General features: G+C 50.6%; 2 protein-coding genes across 5 annotated transcripts in view; one reads left to right on the top strand and one right to left on the bottom strand.

The window, feature by feature from the left end:
• Window positions 1-11,388, bottom strand: part of UHRF1 (ubiquitin like with PHD and ring finger domains 1) — a 76,639-nt gene that overhangs the window by 59,358 nt on the left and 5,893 nt on the right. The window contains exon 2 of one of the 3 annotated variants that reach the window (XM_073324078.1): window positions 5,811-11,365. The gene's annotated coding sequence lies outside the window, so the exon portion shown is untranslated. The remainder of the gene's footprint in view (window positions 1-5,810; window positions 11,366-11,388) is intronic. The other 2 variants (XM_073324079.1, XM_073324080.1) reach the window with 2 other exon arrangements.
• On the top strand, window positions 621-8,111 carry TICAM1 (TIR domain containing adaptor molecule 1). Of its 2 annotated transcripts, none has more exons than XM_073324086.1 (2): window positions 621-825; window positions 3,350-8,111. In XM_073324086.1, the coding sequence occupies exon 2, from the start codon at window positions 3,588-3,590 to the stop codon at window positions 5,706-5,708; it is 2,121 nt and encodes a 706-aa protein (XP_073180187.1). In that variant the 5' UTR covers window positions 621-825; window positions 3,350-3,587; the 3' UTR covers window positions 5,709-8,111. The 2 variants fall into 2 exon arrangements, with proteins under 2 accessions (XP_073180187.1, XP_073180188.1); XM_073324087.1 differs by lacking the exon at window positions 621-825 and adding an exon at window positions 862-2,741.

Raw genomic sequence — 11,388 nt, 5'->3', positions numbered from 1 at the left:
GGAGGGGGAGAGTCCTCTGAAGAACTTCTCCAGCTTCCCTCACCTGCTGGGAGCCAGTTTCCCGCACAGCTCCCCCCGCTGGGGCAGGGATTCCCCCAGAGCTCCCCCCGCCTCTAGCTGGCGCAGGGATTCCCCCAGAGCTCTCCCCACTGGGAGAGAGCCACGTCCACTCACCTCCCTTTGGGAGTGGGATTTCCCCACAGCCCCCCCCCCCGGGGGGGCGAGATCCCCCTCTCCTTCAGTGGAGGGGACACCCCCCATTAGCCCCCCCTTCTGCAGGGGGGTGAGAGCCTCATAGCCCCCGTAGGTGGAGTCCCCATGGGGCTCTCCGCACTCCAACTGGAGGGGGGGGACACCCCCCCCATCTCCTTCCTGCTGGGGGGCGAGATCCCGCCCCCAGCCGGGCCTCCTCCTCCAGGGGCTGAGTTCCCCCATAGCCCGCCCCACACCCCAGCAGAGGCCGCCACCCCACCCTCACCCCGGGGGGGGGGGGGGGCGAGTATCCCCCGCAGGGTCCTGGAAGCGCCCCGCCCCCCTGTGGAACGCGCTGTAGCCAGCCAGCGACATGTAGCCACTTCCCCGTGTTACGTCACCGCCGCCCCGCCCCCGCTGCTGGGCTCCGGCTGCTGCTGCCGCGGGCGGCGACAGGGCGACCCCGGGGCCGCGGCTCCTCCTCCGCCTGGGCCCATGTGAAACAGGGCCAGGCTACTTCCGCCTCCCCGCGGCCAGCTCGGAGCCGGGGGCCAGTGCGGCTCGGGACCTGGCTTTGGAAACGGGCGCAGAGCGGCTGAGGACTCGCACGCTCAGCGCACCCACGCGACCCAGGTACTGGCCCTCACGCCCCTGGTAAGGGCGCCTCTCCCTCCTGCGCCCGCCGCTGCTGGAAGAGGAAAGTGACAGGTGGAGCCAGCCAGCCATGCCCTTCCCAGGGGGCCAAGCAGGTCCAGGCAGCCAGGACTTCCCTGCCAGCAGATTTTGGGGTGCAGCTAAAAGCTGGATCCAGCCAGCGAGCCCGTTTCATTCATCCCATGGCTGCTGACAGCTGGGGCAACAAATTCCAGCTTGGCCTGCTCGGAATGAGGCGCCCGCAATCCTGTTTTGTCTCCTAAATACAAATTAATCAGATGCCTGGACTTTAGCCAGCAAAGTTGGGAAAAAAGTCTGGCCTTGGTACTTTTCCAGGCCTGGTAAAGAACAGCAGCAGAGGAATCTTGGTTCCAAATACCCTGGGAAGGAATTGGTAAACTGGTAGGGAGCAGATTTCAGAGTAACAGCCGTGTTAGTCTGTATTCGCAAAAAGAAAAGGAGTACTTGTGGCACCTTAGAGACTAACCAATTTATTAGAGCATAAGCTTTCGTGAGCTACAGCTCACTTCATCAGATGCATGCCGTGGAAACTGCAGCAGACTTTATATATACACAGAGAATATGAACCAATACCTCCTCCCACCCCACTGTCCTGCTGGTAATAGCTTATCTAAAGTGATCATCAGGTGGGAGCAGATTCTCAGCTGGTGTAAATTGGCTTGACCCCAGTGATGTCAGTGGACCTATGTCGATTTACGCCACAGGATAGTTGGGGGATAGGGGAGGATGGCAGGCAAGGGACTCCTAGGAGAAGCAGGATTTTACAATCCTTAACTTCTGGGCAGGTTTCCTGGCTCTGAACTTTACTTCCCAGTTCTAAAAGCTTCCACTGGAGGATGTTTAAAAATGCAAACAAAAAAATTGTAAGGGGGGGGGGGGAGAAATCCCAATTTTATATAAATTTGAAAGAGTGAATGAGGAAAGGATTAGCAACAGAGCCCTGCTCGCACACATCTTCTTTGCTTAAAGTGACATTTTTATTGAAGGACCCCCCCCCCCATGACAGAACAAAAAACCAACAGAAGAATAGAAAGGTAAAGTAAAGTAATGGGTGTAGAGGAACGGGGGGTATGGAGTGGAAGGAGACGGACATCTCCAGTTTCACCTGCAGGAAGTATTCAAAGGTTTCTAAAAAGTGAGACCAAATCTTTTAAAATTTGACTGAGGTCCCTCTTCTCCAAAACATCACATGCTCTTCAGCTGCTAGCTCAGCCACTGTTACTTCCCAAGCTTCTATCCCGGGAGGCAAATGATTATTTTTTAAAAAGTCATTTCATAGAGCACCATGAACGTGTTCAAAGTGCCAGTTCTCCCTTGCAAAAAGATAGTTTCACCTGGTGCCAAGTGCATAAACAGAGCAAACAGAACCTTGGATGACGAATGCAACCTCGATCTGACTCACCAAGGAAAAGGGTTACAGAGATGCACGTCAAAGTTCTGGACATTTGTTGGACCTGTTTTGAAAGGGAAGTTTCCGTTTTGTTTGTTTTTGTTTTTCAAGAAGTTTCGGTGAACCAGAATATTTCATGGAAGGGGAGGACAACTTCCTTAGATAGATGTCTGATCTCACACATGAAGCAATTGGAGGGTTTCTGTGAGATAGTAAAACTAGTAGCTAGGGTGAAATTGTAAATTTCCCCCCAAAAGCTAGATTGTTGTGGAGTTTTTGTTTTGAGTTTTTTAAAGGCACTCTTTTCAGATGCTCCTTTAAATACTGGAAGATTTTTCCAGAGGGTCAGATATTCTGTTGGTCCTCTATAGCCAGTATTCCTCCTGAATGACAGACACATCAACCTTCCACTACTGGTCTGGCCCTCTCCACCCTACTAGAGTGAGTTCTGATACTACATTAAACTTGCTGCCAGAAGACACTGGTAAGTCCCAAGATCTTAACAAGATTCAGAAGAGGGATTAGATATGGATATGGATAATGTGAACATCCACAATTTTATGAGATTGTATCTATGTAAGGGATATAAACCCTCATGCTTAAGGGCATAAACTAACTGAAAGGACATAAGCCTGGAGTTAGGAAGACGCTTTCCCTATGGACAACTTATTCCATAACTGCCCATTAAGAGGATTCGTGCACTTTCCATCTGGGATAGGTGACTGTTGGAGACAGGACGTTGGATGACATGGACCATTGTTCTGATCCACTCTGGCAATTTTTATGTTTCTAAATATGTCAATAACTTAGCACTGATTATACATTTACAATGCACACTTTAAAGTATAGTAAGTGTGTATAGCTTTGCCATTTGCTTAGAGTTATATATACTTGCAATAATGTGTGTAGTAAAGATGCATAATACCAAGCAAATGGCAAAGACTGTCTACATACCAAAGAGGAGTGACGTTCTTTAAAAAGGTGTGGTGTAGACACAATGCCAACAGCACAGTGACCTTAGGCCAACCTAGCACGGAGCGCCCAGACTCTGCCTGGCACGTTTCTGTAACTTCCCATTCTGTTTGATTGCAGATCCAGCTGGTGAGCTTTAAAGAGGATGAGGATGGCAGCACTACCCCCCGATCCTAAAAGTATTTGGGAGAAGAGCCGCTGAGCACAAGAGGATTTATGTATTACCAAAGTGTGCCCGGTGCTTTACAGAACACAGAAGGGACACAGGCCTTTGCTCCATCCCTGCATCCAGAGGCTGTAATATGCTCTTTTCATCACCTGCTTCTTCAGCAAACTGTCTGGATAACCAGTTGAAGAGATGGCAGAGGCTGGCGGGGCCCAGCCAAGCTTTGAGGGGGTCTTCAGCATTTTATCTAGGATCCCAAAAGAGAGACTCGTTAGCCTCAAACATAAGCTGAAGCACATGAGATCCTGCACGAGCAGCTGCAAGCTATTGCAAGCCATGGTCCTGCTGACTTTGGGACGAGAGGTAGATGCAAGGATATGCCTGGACGCTTTGGGTGATGAGGAAGGAGCCCTCTGTATCCGGAGGAGCAAATGGGGTACTGCAGGCAGCGAGAACCCGCTGACTCCCCAGCAGGAGGCAGGTGCCCTTCTGGCCCTGGCACGGATCTACTCGCTGCTGGTAGAGGAAAATCTGTGCACTTACCTGGCCAGGGACAATGCCTACAAAGCTGCCCTTGCGGCCTTCAGAGCCAGCGAGGATCCTAGGAGAGACAGACAGAGCAGCATCTTAGCCGAGGCTCAGGAAAAGTGTGGGATCGACTTCAGCCCCACAGAGACGGGTAATGGATTTAAGACACTGAGGTCCGACCCTGGGCATTTCCTGACTGCTAGCCTGGCTCCAGTGGTGAGGAGCCCCCGAGTACAGATCAGGAGCAGATCGGTTCCTTCGGGGCCTCAGACTTTGCGTTCCTCTGGCAGCCCGGCCTCCTTCATCAGCCACTTTGAGATCAGCCCGTCCCCCACAATGGAGTTTCACACCTGCTCGACTCACCATAACCACATCCCGCAGCCCAGCAAGCTTTGTGGGGGTGCCATGAGCTGCACCGTGCAGCCTGGCGGAGGGAGAGTCAGCCCTGGCCCACGGGACACCGGCCAGTTCAGCAGCTCCACTGCACTCCCTCTGCAAAGCCAAGTACGAAGCCACCCATCTGAGAATCCCCTGGCTGGTAGCTTCGTTCCCCCATCTCTTCCAGTTCCCGAAACCCCACTTCTGCATCAGAGTGCTGTGCACTGTCCTGTGGAATGCACTGACCCGCCCACCATGGTGACAGCAGAACTGCAGGAACTAGGAGAGCGCATGGTCCAAAAGCCAGAGCAAGAGTCACCTACTGAGCTCCCTCGCTTGTGTACCCCAGGGCCAGCCGCTGGTTCCATCCGAGTGCCAGTAGAGGATTCCTGTGTCCTAACAGAGAAAGCAGACACGGCATCCTTCTCCTCTTCAGGGGGCCGCCCTCCTCCTCAGGCAGCAGCCGCCCCCACACCGGAGCTGGACTGTGGCGAGAAAAGGTTCTTCAGTTTCGTTGTCCTGCACGCCAGCGAAGATGTGGCCATTGCCTGCCGGGTTAAGGAGATGCTGGAGAGCATGGGGGTGCCCGACGGTGCCACATTCTGCGAGGAGTTCCTCATCCCTGGCCAGTGCCAGCTGACTTGCTTCCAGGATGCCATAGAGAACTCTGCCTTCACCCTCCTGCTGCTGACCCAGAACTTCCAGTCCCGCTTCTGCGTGCACCAGATGAACATGGCCCTGATGGATTCCCTCCAGCGGCGGCCCAAGTACAACTCCGTCATCCCTTTCGTGCCCAAGGAGAACTCCTCGAAGAAGTGCCCGATCCCCAGCATGCTGGTGGGGGTGGTGCCTCTGGACGAGAGCTCCCCTGTGTTCTCCAGGACGGTGAAGAACACCTTCCACCTCAGGAGAATCAGTGAGCAGAAGGCAATGTGGAGCCAGTTACAGCACATCCAGGAGCACCACAGGAAACAGCAGCAGCATCAGGAACACCTCCAGATGCTGCAACAGAGCTTAGCTGGTCTGAACTGGGGGTCCCAGCCTGGCTATCCACCCCAAATGCCTTTGCCAGGACTGTTGCCATATCCTGCAGGAATTCAGCAACTTCTGGAGCTTGTGTCTAGTCTCCAACTCCACACACCCTCTCTTCCAACGTTTGCCCCCCCTGCCATGTACCAGCCTCACCCAGCTAGTCAGTTCATGCCCACCCAGTCGGCTCCCTCCCCTTCCCAGCACTTCATCCTCCCACCAAGCCACCAAAACATGATGCAGGGGCCAGGAGGCCCCCAGCCCCTCATCATTCAGAATGCTCAAATGGTGCAGATTGGGGACCACAATCAGATGCAGGTGGAGAGGACCAGGCTGCGGGCTGAGAGCTCCGATGAAGAGACCAGCGAGGGTCACTGATTGGAGGGGACGGAACTCAACATGGTCTGGAGAAAGTAGCACTTAGTTTCATAGCTAAATTGCAAGCTGTCTAGGGCAGGGGCTGTGGTCTTTGTTACTTGCCTGCCCAGTGAGGACAGGTCCCCCTCCTCGCCTCTGGTAGAGCACGGAGAGCGTGGAAGGAAGTGACCGTCCGTCTCTTCTGCTGGAGGAAAGAGAATGAGAATGAGGAAAAGAAAGCCTCAAATTCCTGGGAAAATATTTCCCACAACTCTTGAGGGACTCAAAGGTTTTTGAAATAAATTTTAGTTAATTTATTCCTCTTCCTCTACGTTCTCGCCTTCTTGCCAGGGTGGGAAGGGCAGTCATTGGTCTTATTCTTAATGCTTCCTCTCTAGGACCTGTCCTGGGTGCCAACAGCTATGGGGAGACAGTGTGGCCCAATGGATAGGGCCAGGGACTGGGACTCCTGGGTTCTATTCCTGGCTCTGCCACTGATTTGCTGCATCACCTTGGGTGAGTTACTTAGGCCAAAGTTTGTCCCCCCTCCAACTGAGATGCATGGTGATCCCTGCACTTCAATACCCAGCACCTTACCTGCTGCCAAGAGCTTGACCAGCACCCTCTGGTGAGAAGCCAGTATAAAATGTTGAAGTACCACTCTCTCGGTGGCTGTATTATCCCTGAGGCAAGGAGGGGAGCGGGTTATCAGAAGCGCCTGAACCTGGGAAGAGGTCCTCCCCCTGTGATAATGGTCAGTAAAAAACTTAGATAGGAGGTGCCCGTGTTTGTGTGCACGCCTACGTGTGTGTGTGCAGAAGTGGGTGTTGATGTGCAACTTCAGATGGAAAAAATCAAATCCCTGACTTGTCTACATCAACCCCACAACACAGAGCTGGGGAGCCCTTGGCAGGAAGGTAACAGAACAAGTCCAGTTGTGTGACAGCACTGGGCCCAGCACAAAGTCAAAGGGCAAGTGTCTTTCCTCCCCCTTGGAAGTGTGAATGTCCAGGCATTGCCTATGCACGATCAAAAGCAAAACAACGTGTCAGCACGGTTGACAAAACTGATATTGCACTACCGCTTGCATTTAGAAACGGGTATTAATCTCCCATTGTGCACTTGACTCCAGCTGTTACACCAGATTCTTTGTAGGGACCCTTAATCTGCAGTCAGCTATTCTGGTGATTAGGCACATTCAAGGGCCCGGCTCTGTCCTCAGTGAGACACACATCTCGCACTGAAGTCAGTGGGAGTGACACCTGTTTAACGCGGGCTGATTTGGCCCCAAGAAAATAGCGGGCGTGAGGTCTGTATTTCTGGACGAAAGGCGATTTAGCTGAAGTGCCTAAGCCCTGTGGAACTGGCTGGCCGTAGGTAAGCCAGCCAACTGCCCAACCAACTAGCAGGCTTTGAAAGACCTTTGTCTTGAAAATGTACCGGCCAAGGCACAAAACCTCTTTGCTCCAGATTCCAAACAGTGCTCACTCCCCTGCAAATAACACTTTGCACAGCTACGGGCACTCTAATGATCAGGCTCCCTGGAGCTCGATCATTAAAGTCCCCAGAGCTTGTACCCTTCAATATCCAAAGATTAGTGGTGTCCCAACAACCTTTGGGCAACTGAGATTGTACCATAGTTTTAAAGCACTCTGTGAAAGCTCAGAGCAACCTACAGCACAAGGGTCCAGACAAATTTACAGTTGTATTAAGCAACATCTGCTGTATGCGTCCACGGAATTAATCAATGTGTGTTAAACGGGGACTGAGATGCCACAGGGATGAATGCTTTAGAAATGCCGAGATAAAGGGCCATTCACAGCACCTGTGATGTAACTGTCTGTTAATTAAGATGGGATTTATCAATTTCCCTATTTGCAGAGGACATGTCTATTCTCCCCTATGTATATAACAATAAACACTCCCAACAGGACAAGCTAGGATTGTCATTGCACCCTTACATTTTGGATTCAACCTTCAAATTACGGTGAATGTAGTTTTTATATGTGTTCTTGCCCTTCATCCTCCCTGCAGCATGAGGAGAAACAAACCTGCAGCATCATCCCTCTGCAATCAAACATCATGAATCAGCCCCCCCCCCCCAAAAAAAGAGTTATGAGATTGGCTTAAAAGTCATGGGACTTGAATGTTGGGTTCTTTTTATCTCCCTTCTGGGCTTGAGTCTTGGGGGGGTGGAGTTTGCTGCAACCAGGAGGGCTAGAAACATAATTTTTTTAAAGGAAAGCTGAGATTCTTATATAATCACTTGACTCCAGGCGCTGGGATTTTAAGGCTAAATATTGCAAAGACCCCATGATAGGCCCAAAAACAGGCCAATACTCACAATGGTGGAGGCCATAAGGGAAATCTCCCATGTATGGCTCTATTCTGAAAAGCAACTTTATGAAAATGGCTGATGCGGGGGGGGGGAGGGAATTGCCCATTTATTATTACATCTCTTATAGTCGTGTTTAAAGGCCCTAAAGTGAGAACAGGGCCCCACTAGCTGCTGTGCAAACACAGATGCTCCTTGCCTATTGTGGCCCACCAACTGCCAGGGCAAATTTTGCCCGAAGAAAGAATGGGAATGGTGGTCATGGTGCAGTGTGTATGCAGTGGGGAGGCTGTTCCATCTATCAGTACTGCAAATTCATCGGGCTCAGCGAGAGACAGAGAAAATTGCCCCGGGGTTGAGCAAACCCAAGCGGCGGACTATTAGACAGCTGATACAAAAAGGCTCTTTCATCTCACTGAAGCTACATGAAAAGCCCGAGGGGGAAAGGTGGAACTGGAGAACGCAGTTGCAGAGCTGGCTTTTTTCTTCCTCCTTGAGTTACAAAAAGGAGAGAACCAGACACTTCCTTAGGGGAAAAGCTCTTTACCTGGCCGGAGCTTCCTGTACGCCCAGGTGAAGCCACCACTACATCCTTCCCAGTGGACCACTCCGTTGTCAAGTGGCTACTGTGAGCGCGGCTCTTTATACCCGCTCCCAGCACTGCCTGGGACTCAGACTGCACCACTGCAACTTCCTGTGAGGGGGTGGGAAAGCGCCCAGTATTCGGGAATGGTTTGTTCTAATTCATTCTGTTGGGAGACCCTCCCTGACACATTTCTGGCTGCAGGGAGCTAAAGAGGAAAACTGGTTTCATAATTCAAATAAAACAAAAACACACAGTAAATAGAAAGAAGGTGGAAAGGGCTGATTGGTTGAAACTAAAAGGGGATGAAGCTGGGGGATTGTAAATTTGCACTCCAGGAGCTGGAAGGTCAAATCCAGGTCAGGACCCAGTGCTGGTGGGGGCGGCTGGTTAGAACGGAGCCTGAGGCATGCACACGCCTATAACTGGCCTTTCTGAAAGGGTGACTGTTACCTGGTGTTAGGATACAGATATTCAGGCCTGTCTGTAAAGGCCTATACTCTAAGAATGTAGGTATATGTTTATCATTTAGCTAGTTATAGAGGTATAAAAGAAAGAATCAAAATCAGTCTGCCTGTGCAAGGGCCTTCTCTCACTGTGACAGTCTGAGGCCCTGTGCTTAGGCTAAGGTCTTTGGCTAAACAGTAGCGGCAGCCAACAGCTGGGAAGCGAACGGGCACCAGTCACACTGACATAAGGCAGTTTGAGGCTGTTAAAAAGGTGATCCAATCTATCACCTCCAGAGAAAGGGAAGAGTCTTGAAGATTTAAAGAAAACTTATGCTCTAATAAATTTGTTAGTCTCTAAGGTGCCACAAGTACTCCTTTTCTTTTTAAAGAAAACTTAGTTTGATACCATCCTGCCTGGCAAGAACTCACTTATCAATAGCTGGGGTGAGAAATCCCCATTTCTGTGTTGTTCTATCACTATAGTCCCCATTTTCCTATTGTTTGTCTGTATAATCTCTGTCTGGTTCTGTGATTGTTTCTGTCTGCAGTATAATTAATTTTGTTGGGTGTAAACCAATTAAGGTGGTGGGATATAATTGGTTAGATAATCATGTTACAATATGTTAGGATTGGTTATTTAAATTGAAGTAAAATGATTGGTTAAGGTATAGTTGAGAATATTACTATATAAATTAGGGGCAAACAGGAAGTAAGTTGGGATTTGAAAATAAGGAAAAAGGAACTTGGATTTAAGCTTACTAGAAGTTCAACCCAATAAACATTGAATTGTTTGCACCTTCGGACTTTGGGTATTGTTGCTCTCTGTTCATGCGAGAAGGACCAGGGAAGTGGGAGGGTGAAGGAATAAGCCCTCTAACACCTGAGACTTTCAAAATTCATTTTTTTTTTTACTGCTGCTCCAAATCAAAGTCCCCCGACTTCTGAAATGTACAGCAGGTTCCTGATTTCTTTCACTAACTTTGCATGTCTGGGATTTGCATCTTCCATACTACAGCTGTCATGCAGCAGAGTTGAGCTGGTTTCTGTCTGGCTCATGTCTTATCACCATGACTGGCTTCTGCTGGCCGAGGTGTGCTACGCCATGAAGTTGTGTGTGTGTCATTTGAAGAGAGTGGGGTTGAACAGGTGGCCCTGCCACTAGAACTCAGCCAACAATTTTGCAGATGATGCATGAGTCTGAAGAGACTCCAGCTCATTCCGCCAGAGCCTCAGGGTGGAGAGCAGTAACAGCAGTGTCTGAAGCCTGCAGCTCTGGTTCTCCCTATGCACAGTTCCGCCGAGTAACATTCTCACACAGTCAGAAAACCCTGCTTTGCCCACCGTCCATGCTTCCAAAGCTACCTGCTGGCTATTGAGAAAATAGTGCCAGTACTGTGTGAGGCCTGTTGGGAACCACCAGAATGGATTTATCAATGTCTGACACTGTAAGATCTAATTGCTGCCTGGGGCAGGCAGGTGGACCATGATCACAAGCAAAGTTCATAAAAAAAACAGTGCCAGGAGTGGTGCCTGGGTGGAGTTTCTATGGCTCTCTTGTCTCCATCGTTACCAGAGCTGCTGCTTCATGTGTTATGTGCACTGTCATCGAGCCTTTTTTTGGGTGTGAAATAGCAAGAGCCTTCCAAGGAGCTGACGTGCCCAACGTTCGCCGTGTCACATCTCTGGACACAAGCAGGAGAGCAAAATGAGAAGTGGCTGTGGCAGAGCCTCAATGTGGGGCCACTCAGCTCCATTAGCTTCCCCCAGGAAGAGCTGCCGGGCTGAGTCACAGCCAGAGAAACATATATTCGGTATTTAGGGGAAATGCTCAGCAGAAAGGAAGTTCCTGGCTGTGATGTAAAATATTTCAAAACGCTTGATACTTTGCTGCGGCTTCCACCTCCTCCAAGAGGGACTTTTGGGCCAAGCAGAACTGTCAGTTGCATAAGCAGATCCTGACTCCCACCTTCCCCCCATCAGTGTTTTTGCTCCCAAGGCTGGATTTTCAGAGGAGCTCCACACCACCCCCAGCTCCAAAGTCAATGAGAACTGGGGGGTGTTTAGCATCTTTGGAAGCAAGCTATTCAGACGGGAGGGGTGTTTTTGTGGTTAAGACGCTGGGAGGGGACTTGGGAGAACTGGGTTCAGTTCCTGTCTCCGTCACAGGCCACCTCTGGGACCTTGGGCAAGTCACTTTGGCCCAGATCCTCAAATGTATTTCAACTCCTACCTCCCACTGATGGGGGTTAGGAAGCTAAATATCCTGGAGGCTCTGGGCTTTCATCTCCTGGGGTGGGTCTCAATTCCACACCTGTAAAAGAGAGAGAACACTTC

This window comes from Lepidochelys kempii, chromosome 25 (genome assembly GCF_965140265.1).
Source record: "Lepidochelys kempii isolate rLepKem1 chromosome 25, rLepKem1.hap2, whole genome shotgun sequence".
Classification (NCBI taxonomy): Eukaryota; Metazoa; Chordata; order Testudines; family Cheloniidae; genus Lepidochelys; species Lepidochelys kempii.
Note: the sequence above shows the minus strand (reverse complement) of the source record. Positions and strands in the feature narration are given on the sequence as shown.

What these genes read in the sequence shown, in the direction of transcription:
- TICAM1 (XM_073324086.1), top strand. Translation starts at nt 3,588, where the DNA reads ATGGCAGAGGCTGGCGGGGCCCAGCCAAGCTTTGAGGGGGTCTTCAGC.